Source organism: Emydura macquarii, unplaced genomic scaffold, assembly GCF_026122565.2.
Source record: "Emydura macquarii macquarii isolate MOO-44397 ecotype Brisbane River unplaced genomic scaffold, CSIRO-AGI_Emac_v2 contig_3295, whole genome shotgun sequence".
Lineage (NCBI taxonomy): Eukaryota > Metazoa > Chordata > Testudines > Chelidae > Emydura > Emydura macquarii.
The window spans coordinates 2190572-2202119 of record NW_027133432.1 but is presented as its reverse complement, the minus strand read 5'-3'; the positions used below and the strand labels follow the sequence as shown (position 1 = coordinate 2202119).

The following is an 11548-nucleotide window of genomic DNA, read 5'->3' as shown; positions in this document are numbered from 1 at the left end:
ACTTATTTTGTGATATCATGGTCAAGTTGAATCAAAGCCATATAAAATTTGAAAGAAAAACCGAGCAAATCATGGGCATTTTTCAGGTGCACAATTCTGCCCAGTCCTGCCTGAGCTACATGAAGCACCAATATTTATCTTTAATCAAAATCAAAGCAAAACAAACAAACAAAAAATCAACCAAACAAACAAAAAAAAAAACTACAAGTATGCATAGTAGCTACTTTTAAACCATTTTTATTAACAACAATATGGATTCACTTTTGCCATGAAGTTACAATTAACATTGTATTGTAATGTAATGGCTAAAGCCATTGCAGCGTCAGAGAAAGTGTCCCTTATAATTTCCATAACCATTATAAAACTGACATTTTAACACTGCTCCCAGCCATATTGGCTAGCAGAAGTGTCTCAGAACACATTCAATAGCAGATGATGTTTGGTGCCTATGGAGGTGTCCCATATGTATCTGAATGCATGGCAACCCCTCATACGCTTCCTTTGACATTGCAGGGGTTTGGTTTAGATTTAAAAACTGATTCACCTTTTTGGATAATTATAGCAATTTGTGTGATGTTGCAATCCATTTGAACTAAATTGATTTAAAAAATGTGAAGCAGAAATATGACGGACAAATTCTCTCTCTCCTTAACACCTCCTTCAATCCTACTGCACTCCATGGGATTGTACAAGGTATGAGTCAGGACAGAAATTGTCCCAGTGGGACAAATTCACTCCTGGTGTAGGTGGGTGTAATCCCATTGAGATCAATGGAGTTGAGCCTGATTACACCAAAGAAGGCTGATTTGGCCCATTTCTGCTCTCACTCTTTTGAAGCTCAGTGGAGCCACACAGGGATGAATTTGTCCCCAGATGTTTAATCACTTTTTTCATTCCGTTGCTCTTATATCTTCTTTTTCTGCTTAGTTCTGTTTTCTGACTGACCTACTTTTCTCTGTGCTTTTTTAAAATTACCCTTCCCTTCATCCCTACTTTGTGCATTACTTTTTATATAGTCAATGTGACATATGGTTTAATTCAGCTAAGCATTAGTTTCCTCAGGAAATAACTGGAATATTATCATTTTCACTTTAAATAGATGCCCAACAAAACAAGGGTTTGAATCTGGACTCCTGATTCAAGCAAAACTCCTGCTGAAGTCAATGGGATTTTTGCTTGAGTAAGAACTGCAGGCCCAGACTCAAATAATACTGTATATCAGGTGTTCCTGAGTACATCAATACTTCAGTTTGTCTTGATTTATCACAGAAGAGTAGGTGTATTACCTATCATCATACTGTAATGAGAGCCGTCATTTAAGTGGGATTATCTCAAAAACACATATAACAGCTGTGGGCATGTGAATAAAAGTGTATGATCTTTGCAATCTTGAACCCTAGGCTAAACACTATATCCATACTGAAATAAAAAGTATAGATCACATGAGCTAGGAGCATATAGAGTTATTTAAAACACATCATCATCATCAAAAACTACTCTTTTCAGTTCTCTTTTCAATCAGGTACAACAAACATGCTGATCAGAATTATTTGTGTAAGGCCCGGTCCTGAAATCCTTACTTAGGGCCAAATTTTGTCCTGTTTGACACACTGTGCAATCCTCCAGTGGAGAGTAAACTAGGGCAGAATTTGATCCTTATTACCTACTCATGTAAAACTCATATTGATTAAAATGGAAGCTTTGACTCAGTAAGTAGATCAGGACAAGACCCATAAGGCCAAATCCTGTTCCCATTTAAATCAACAAATTATTGCTATTGAGTTCAATGGGAGCAGGCTTGGTCCTCATATTGTAATTAAAGGTATACTGGGGACACAGGAAATTCCTGGTGAGAAAAGGTAAGAACAGCTCACTTTTTAAAAATCAAAACACATAATAAACCCTCTCCAGACCTCTACAGATTCATTAATTATTCTCCATCAATTTCCATCAATATAATGTTAAGAAATTTCCTGTAGGATAAGAACTGTAGCTACCAAAAAAAAAAAAAGTGTAATGGTGACAATAAAAGAAAAAAATCAGAAATTTCAAGTTTAAAAAAAATAAAAAGGTCTTCCTGATTTATCCAAACTTTGTAAAGACATTTACATTTTCATATAGAATTAGAATTCGTTTATGTGCACAGAATTGTATTAAATAAATTAACTTAAAATTAGGAGGACTCAGGCATGTCATTTAAGGCAAAAATACCAAGTTCAGTGAGATACATTATCAGTAAAAACCAAGATCCTGATTCTGCAACTACATCTGTGCAGGCAGAGACTGTGCTCACTGACTTCAGTAGGCTCAATGTGGATGCCAGGGTCCACTCAAGCAGATGCAGTTAGGGCCTAATTCATGATGCCGTTGTGTTCATATTTAATGAGAAAGGGGGAGGTGAGTCTAATTATTGACACATTTTTTAGCTGTCCTGTGCCCCAGCTCTTTACCCTACATCAGACCTAAGTACAGACTTACACTTAGAACATTATGAGATTTTATATAAATGGCAAGAAAGGCACCATAAAACATTAGGAAAAAGAAAATAAAATCCTAAAAATTTTAAAGTTTTTAGATATTATACAATACTTTAAATTTACAGATTTGGCTGGACAAACTGCAGACATTCAAATAAGTCAATATTTAAATGTTCTGAGATGTTGAAAAACCTATTTATCATCACAAAAATATCTTTGCAATTAGGCTTTAATATGATCAGACAGCACACTGAAGAATGTAGTAAAGGTTGAATGCGATATATTATATGGCAATTCAGTGATAGCTAATTGTGCTTCAAGACATCTTTCAGAATTTACCAACTGAGCTTTTGTTCTGGCCCAAGCCATAGAATGCAACTTATCCACAAATCCTGTATCAGTGACACAATATATATACACTCTACAGTATGCATGTACTTTCACATAAGATTATCATGTAACATTCAGGAATACTTCTGTAAAAGAAATATGAAGGCAGAAATTACAATGGATTCATAGTAAAGACTTCAAGTCCTTCACAATACAATCTACAGCATTTTGCCGTGATTAAGACTGCTGTGACATCAGCAGGGCCAGGCCTCGATCAAAAAGTGCTCTGAGTGAGCCGGAACTGGCACTCTCATACATTTGGAGTTCCTGTTGCTAGAGGTGGCCCGGTCATAACAGGCTGCCCATGAGTCAGTGGTAAATGTACATTGTAATTTGGAGGGAAGACAACAGATGGAAATCATGTTCAGTAGGAAAGGATGGAGGCTCTCACAGGGTTCCATGGCCAAGCCCTGGTAAGGACTCGTAGATAGGCACTAGTACTGCTACTGCACCTTTGCAGAAGTGAAATGTAGAAAGGCTATGAGAGCAAGAGGAGATCTCAAAGGAAAGTGTTCAATATGCTGCAAGTCTTGAATCCCCAAACTAGGTGGGAGATGGTATAGGGAAGGAGTATGAGGGTCCTTTCCTGGCACCTTTGTCAAAAATGGCATTGTAGAGCTAATAAGAACGTGACCCCTTTCCCTCTCTCCTCCTCCCCTCTCATTTTTAAAAATTCAGTCTTCTTCAATTTGGACAATTGAGCTGTTTTTCTCTATTACCTCTCCCATTTCCTAATGCCTGACATCGCTTTTTGGAAGAAACACTAGCTGTCTGGGACCAATAGGCCAAAATTTTAAAGATCTTTTTCACTGTTTCGGCCTCCCTGCTGTTATTTCCCATTTTCTTTTTCCCATCTCTTTTTTCTTCTCCAACTTATTCTCCTTCTCCTTTGTTTATCTCAGCTCTCTTTTTTCCTCTTCACCCCTTCTGTAGTTTCTCTCTCTTCCTTTATCCCCTTTGTTTTTCCTCTGCTTTCAATACCCTATATGTTATCACTTTCACTTCCTTCACAGACTTCTGACACTATCATGCAGTATCAGGGTGCAAATGTGAAGTATGGTGCCACCTTCAGGGCAGAAGGAAGAATTGCTTCTACAACAAAGGCAGTGCCTCCTCCTCTCCTGTTGATTCTGCGGCCAGAAATAATGCTTCAGATCCCCACGAAGGGCACGTCAGTAATATCAGTAAGTCTGGGGTAAAGAAAGCTGCTCATGAATTTTTGGTGCAATAGTCCAGATCATCCATTTCGATGGCCAGCCCTTATCCTTCGAATTTGTACATTTCATAGCAAAAGAATGTTCTTATCATAAAGAACAACCTGAAAGTGGTGTGCAAAGTACCTTGCCACAGCACTAAATCACCAAAAAAATTACAGAAATTAACATTCTGATTCTGAGAGTGTTAAAATAATCGATTAATGATGAGTTAATGTGTATATCTTGCAACTAGCAGCCATTTCTAGTCCCATATTACTAGTTTCCTTGGTACCTTGCTAGCAGCTGTGGATAATATTTTTGTTGTAAACAAACTATCATCTAATTCAGAACATATACATTTTTAATTAATTCAGAAGCAAAGTGCTTTGAATCTTGCAATTTTTACTTCTGCACTGTAGAAACAACACTATTTTTAAATGCTCAGATCTTTGCTTTTCGACACATCCTGCAATATTAGCTTTGAAGATTACTCATTATTTAAACCTACTGTACTATACAAAAGTGTTGATGTACTGTAGGTATAAATCTGAATTTTAGCTGTCACTTAAACATGCATTTTCATGCAACTAGAAGATATGGGCTCATACAACTGCCTTTCAGATTCTTCCTGATTCTTGCAATTTTATCTTATTAAAAAGGCTTTCGAAATACTTCATGCTATGATATGTATGACTAAAGGAATTACTCAGCCAATGAAAAAAACCCATAAATTGTTATTTAAGTTTGACATGAGGCAAGCTGAGTACATCTGTACTGTCCCCTGGCTTGCAAATGCTTTGAGATGATCTTGATATTCCAGTCCTTGGAGAGTCAGTAGAGAGAGCTGTTTCCACTAATGAGTGAGAGATGGTTTCACAAGTCTCTGTTTCTGTCTCTACTTCCAACTCTTCATCTGTTATAAATAATTTTGACTCCCTCCATTTGGAGTACACTTCTTGGCTACCTCTTGAGCCACTGGCATCATTACCAGCAATCTGTACATTCAGTTCTTCTGATGATTGTATAAGGTTTTGTACAGATAAAGATTTTCCTAAATCCATTTGCACTATTGGTTTAACTGGGACCAATGGTTCCCCTTCAGTATCAAGGCTTTTTCTCCATGAAAGATCCTTTGTCACTTTGGGCTGTGCAACTTGTCCATTATCCTTTAAAGTAACAAGGCAAGTGGTGACATCAGAAATATTTTTCTGTGTGGTCACAGGAATAGTATGAAGAGGCTCAGGCCAGTTGGCATGCTTGACTGAGGAGAAAGGTGGTATTTGTAATGTTGTAGGTGCTGTTGGCTTAGTTGCCTGGTTTATTTGGTTTGATGTATTATTAGTTATTATTGTGGCAGGTCCATCATTTGGCACCTGTGTTGCTTGACTATACATAGTTGGACTAAAAGCATAGTAAGCCTGAGTGCCAAATTCATTTGGTGTCAGTATAAGCTGTAGGCTACGAGGCATGTTGGCACTAGCTGATCTGGATACACATCCACTAGTTTGTGCAGAACTAGATAAATCTTTGCTGTCCACAGGACTTTGATAATCAGAGGTCTGGTCACATTCAAAAGATGGCATTTGAAATGAAGCCAAAGTGAGCGCTGATGCAGATCCTTTCCTTAAGACCTGTTGATAAATATCTAACAGGCTGTCCAGTTTTGACTCTATGGATTGTACCTGCAGATTGGGGAAAAAAGGTTAAAGTGAATACAAAATATTATTTAAAAATATTTGTCTCTCTAGATCCTAAGTAAAGAGAAAATGTAACAGATAATAGGGAAAATCCGCATATAAAGCAAACTTGTGTTTCTCTGTATAGAAAAGTTACTCGCCAAAAATAAAGCTATTAAAAGCAGTGTATTTACAGATGTTTCATAATCAAGTTAATGTTTTATCTACCGAAGGGCGCAGATTTCAGTAATATAGGTTTCTCCATTTTTGTATACAAAGCATATTTAATGTAATATAATTTATGTGTGTTTTACTTCTACATTTAAAATAGTGCATATGCCAGAAAAAGGTATTTTACCAAATTGTTAAAAACTGAAAACATCCATTATTAATTACGGACAGTGATAAGCAACAAAACAAAATCATGGTCTCAAACAGTCATTCTACCTGCTTCTCCACCTTGACTACACGCCCTAACATACTAAGGTCATCATGAGTTGTCTCATTCTCTGCAGTATTCTTTTCTCGACTTTTCTTATCTGTTGTGATTTGTCCTTTTCCAAGAATCTGGTCAACACTGTGAAAGAAATTGGAGACTATCATGTTTCCTGAAAATTTTGATATTGTGGAAGTATGCACTGTGTACATTTATTGAAAACTGGAATTACAACAGCTATTTAACAGTTTCTGAATAATGCCGAAGAAATAGGATGAACTTATTCTTGTTAAAATAATAGTAATCAAAGTTCACAAAAATACTATAAAAGAGCATGAAATAAAGCATCTGGGGAGATACTATAAAAGAGCATGGTTTAAAGCATCTGGGGAGAGCAGAATGTGAAGCTAAATGGCAATGAAGTTATGTTTCTATTATCATTTATTTACACGTGTAACAAATCTCTTAAGTAACAGTAAATATATTTGTGAGGAATGTTTTAGTCTCAAATTATTTTCTCAATCCTCCAAACACTTTACTACTGGATACATTGCTTCCTACCATTAGTAGTCCCATTGGTCAAATATGACCAAAAATGTTTAAAGGATGGGGCTGAACATTTATGCCTCATACTTAGCTGTATCAGTATTAAATCAGTACAATATAGAATTTTTTTTTAAAAAAAGTAAGTATTGAGAGTGGTATGGAGAGATTTATTGTAATGTGTGCTCTTACTCTAAACTTCAATGAGAATATAAGGGATGTGAAAATAGTTTTTAAACAGTCACTGAATTAAATATTCTATCAATTTATGAATGTGCTTTTAAAAAAGGCGGGGGCTACATTTTAAAATTTTCTGGGCCCAATTTACATCCACATGTTTTCCACCCACCATTTAATTGTAGGCCCAACTGCATTCTCAAAAAGGAATGCCAAGCTGCAGCACAGATGAAAACATGGGCCAAAAGGAACTTAGTAACATAAAAGACACACAATTCTTCTGATGCTAAAAGACAAAACAGTTCAAGGTATTTTTTTACACAGGAAGGATCTTCAATGATAAAGGATTATTCTTTCCTTACCGTGACTGAAGACTTTTAATTCTGCACAACATATCAAGGTGACCAGCTGAATACTGTTCAATTACATCTTTTACATCATATGGACGTAATGTCTCCTTAAACTTTCTCTTTGCAACATGAAATTTCATGATTCTGTGAAAGAAACATTTTTCCAGATTAATCCTTACACATTTTTGTAAAATAATAATGTCAGCAATACTGGTTCAAATGTCTGCTCTGTCTATCTTATCATAATACTGACAGCTTTGTGTTACATTAGCTAAATGAAGGTAAGCTGATGATATTTTTTTCTGAACTGCTGAGTTATAGTCAATGAAACCATTCTTTTTCAAGGTGATTCATCGAGCTTATAAGCACAACTCCACAGAAGTTAGCATTTTGCATGTGTAGAATTATCATGTAAAAGACATGTTACATGGAATTTTAAAAAAGGCAATGGCTTGTTTAAAGTTATAAATGTGTGCTCATCAAAGAGTTCTCTCCTGTTAGGTGCAAAGTCAGCAAGATACTTAAAGATGTGACTACTTGAAGCATGTGAGTAGTCCCATTGAGGTCAATGAGGTTGCTCAGGTTCTCAAAAGTTACAGCAACTTTTTGAAACAGGACCTTAATGTTCAGGGAATGTTCACAGCTAAGTCTCAACAATGGAATACATAAATTTTGTTTTGTTGCTGGATTGGTTCCTTTCAAAGCTTCAAATGCTGTTAGCAAATGCCCTCCTGTGTATAATTTTAATCTAACTCACTCGTGCTGAATAACTTAAATGATAAAAATTGCTGTGCTAATTGTACTTTTATATAAACAAATCTGTACACATAAAAGGGTGTACTTTTATTTTCTGCAGAGAAAATAGTAAGATATACATCCATTTATATCTAGATAGCTATATCCAGAGATCTATGCAATATAGTTATAGCCATGTTGGTCCCAGGCTATGAGAGAGACAAGATGGGTGAAGTAATATCTTTTACTGGACCAACTTATATTGATGAGACACACAAGCTTTCGAGCAACACTGGAAAAGAGCTCTGTGTGGCGCAAATGCTTGTCTCTCTCACCAACCGAAGTTGCTCTAATAAAAGATTTTACCTCACCTACCTTTTCTCTCTAATACCTAGAGATAAATATATAGCGATGGATGGCTGTATGAATGACAATTTAAGTCAAACCACACAATTTTGTATGCAATTTAAAGGCCTCAATTCTGCTCCAACTGAAGTCAACAGCAAAGTTCCCACTGATTTTAGTGGGAGGAGGATAAAAACATAATAATTAATTTAATTACAAGCATGCACTTTCTTGTGTTCCCTATAAGTATAGCACCACACGTCTCATTTTGTAAATATCTTTAATTTGTGCATCCAATTTATTTCTCATTAATTTTTCATTTGTTGATTAGCCGTATTTCTTCATGCAGGCCAGTATTCTCCTTTTTTAATTTTTTTTTTTTGTGCTGATTTGGGACCAATCATTGCAGTCATAGATCTCACTGAGGCACAGTTCCCTTTTAAGTACAATTATGACATTTTCCTAATTGAAACCAATGTGAGTTATGGTTGAATAAAGATTGTGGTGTATGACTGTTGGATTTTACTGCAAATCAATGAAGGGTGCCCTTCAACAGCAAATAATCAACGTAAATTTAATGTAAATTTCACATAAAGACCATTTTGCACAATTTTACACAATTTTGTGCAACTTACATGGCAATCAGATGTTCAATGGGTATTTTTTTCAGAACAGGAAACTTTGTGTAACTTTAGGCACCTAAATAAAAGCGGTCAGATTTTTCAAAGGTGACTTGAGCTCCTGTAACTTCCACTGACTTAAACAGGAGTTGTGGAAACTTAGCATATTTGGGAGTCTGAAAAGTTTGGCCATACTGCTTTGTGTTGAAAAGAGATAAAAGAAGGACACTAGTCACAACTTGAAAATATAACAGGGTTACTTACCAGTAACTGTTGTTCTTCAAGATGTGTTGCTCATATCCATTCCCATATAGGTGTGTGCGCGCTCCATGCACAGTTTTCCGGAACTTTTTTGCCCTTAGCAGTCCCGGTAGGGTCGGCTCAGGCGCCCCCTGGAGTCCCGCGCCCATGTCGCGGTACATTGGGCACTGCCGACCCCACCAGCCCCCAGTCCCTTCTTTCTGCCGACTCCGACAGTGGGGACAGAGGGTGGGTGTGGAATGGATATGAGCAACACATCTCGAAGAACAACAGTTACTGGTAAGTAACCCTGTTTTCTATCTTCGAGTGATTGCTCATATCCATTCCCATATAGGTGACTAAATAGCCATACTTGGAGGTGGGTAGGAGTTAGCGTTGCGCCGCCCTTGCCAGGACGCTCTGCCAAACCCCGCGTCCTCTCTCGCCTGCTGTACGATGGCGTAGTGGGACGTCGATGTCGGTGCCGGTGGAGCGCTCCGCACCGAGGAGAGGCTCGGTGCCGCAGATGACCTCGCTGGTTCGGAGACCAGACGAAGAGTGGACTCCATCAAGATAGCCTTCAGCCCCGCCTCTCTCTCCTTCTGGGTCCGCAGCTTGAAGGCTCTACAAATCTTGCACTTGTCCCTGCGGTGCTGCTCCCCGAGGCATCGGAGGCAGCGTGAGTGAGGGTCACTCAAAGGGACTGGCTTAGCACACTCGGTGCAGGGCTTGAAACCGGTTGAGCCAGGCATGGCCCAACACGGAGAATAAACCCCTGAGGGTTTCTTAAACTATCTAACTAACTTGACTAATTTGGATGACAAAAACTACTAAGGGTCTGCGACTTGCAAGCAAGAGGCAAAGTTCCAGCAACCATCAACGGGCGGAGAGAAGGAACTGGGGGCCGGTGGGGTCGGCAGTGCCCTATGTACCGCGACATGGGCGTGGGACTCCAGGGGGCGCCTGAGCCGACCCTTCCGGGACTGCTAAGGGCAAAAAAGTTCCGGGAAACTGTGCACGGAGCGCGCACACACCTATATGGAAATGGATATGAGCAATCACTCGAAGATAGAACTACTCTTTAGTCCAAATAAGCAGGTAGGAAACACAAAACTGTTGGCTCATCTGTAGAATGTGCACAATCACCAACAGTGCCGCCTAGTGGTCAGGAGGGGTTTTGGCAGGGCGTCTCCCCATTGAAAGCACAGTCTGGTCCTTCAGCACCCCAGCTCTCTCCTTCGGGCACCAATCCAGAGCACTATGTTGGACAGCTACACCCAACACCTTGGGGTACTAGGCTGCTGGACCCCTGGACCACTTCCTACCCCAGCCCCTTTTAGCTTCCAAGAGTAAATCACACCAATCAAGTCTCTGAACCGCCTGCTCAGTTACTTGCCTCACTTTTATGGGTTTGCACAGGACTCTGTGTTGTCAGGTCTCAGGCACTGAGTTCCTGGGCAGTACTTTCCCCTCAGTGCTCCAGGCAGCCATCTCCTCCTTTCCACTGTCTCCCTCTGAAGTGCTCTTTCCCCCTTTTTAAAGTCCTGCATCTAGCTTGTGCAGGCCCCGCAGGTGTGGCTGGGCAGGGCTGCCTGGCAAGCCCCTTGCTTGCCAGTGTGGGGTTTGGTCTTCATTTCCTGCTTCACTGTCTCTGGACTGGATTTCTAACAAAAAAGCTCTAAACAAAGACTGATGACCCCCAAGCTGTTTGGGTAATTTCCAGAGGCTTTTGCAAGTTAGCAGTTTATTTCACCACTGCTAAAAACCTGATCCTAAAAGAACTTTGCAACTCAGTTTATCATCTCTACTTTGGAACTGTATGTATATGAACTTTAAATAAATATTCTCTCTTTTCTTTTTTTAAAATAAATATTAGTTCAGTTAGTAATCATTGGCTTTAAGCATGTATTTGGGTAAGATCTGAAATATTCATTGACCTAGTTGATAATGTGTCCAGTCCTGTGAGACTGGTAGAACTTTTTTTTATATATGATAGACAAGATTTTCAGTAATCCCTGTCATATTTGACTTGGCTGTCTGGGTAGAACCCAGAGAGCTGGATGGCTTTAAGGGAACTGTATTTTTATCTTCTGAATAACCAGTGAAGTAATCAGAAGCTGTTTGTTGCTGGCTTGGTATATTTTATGGAAGAATATTTGGAGATTTGCCTGCCCCATTCTTTGCAGATTTACTTGTTTAAGCTATTTAAGTGTAGCTTCCCTAGAGGCCAAGGTCACACCTACTATTGGGTGGTATTTACAAGAAAATTGAGGCCGAAGGTCAATTTTCATTATCAGGCCATAAACCCGCTTAATCAGTGTACAGAAAAATCTTAAGTGTAGATCAGCAGCTTGTCTGAAAGC

At 38.7% G+C, this 11548-nt stretch overlaps 1 protein-coding gene across 1 annotated transcript in view; it reads right to left on the bottom strand.

The window, feature by feature from the left end:
* Positions 1 to 210: 210 nt before the first annotated feature.
* KCNQ5 (potassium voltage-gated channel subfamily Q member 5) overlaps positions 211 to 11548 on the bottom strand; it is a 174666-nt gene continuing 163328 nt past the window's right edge. Inside the window, exons 14-16 of the mRNA XM_067532665.1 lie at positions 7258 to 7389; positions 6187 to 6316; positions 211 to 5745 (exon numbers count right to left, since the gene is read on the bottom strand). Of these exons, the coding sequence (XP_067388766.1) occupies positions 4798 to 5745; positions 6187 to 6316; positions 7258 to 7389 (1210 nt within the window). The 3' untranslated portion in view covers positions 211 to 4797. The remainder of the gene's footprint in view (positions 5746 to 6186; positions 6317 to 7257; positions 7390 to 11548) is intronic.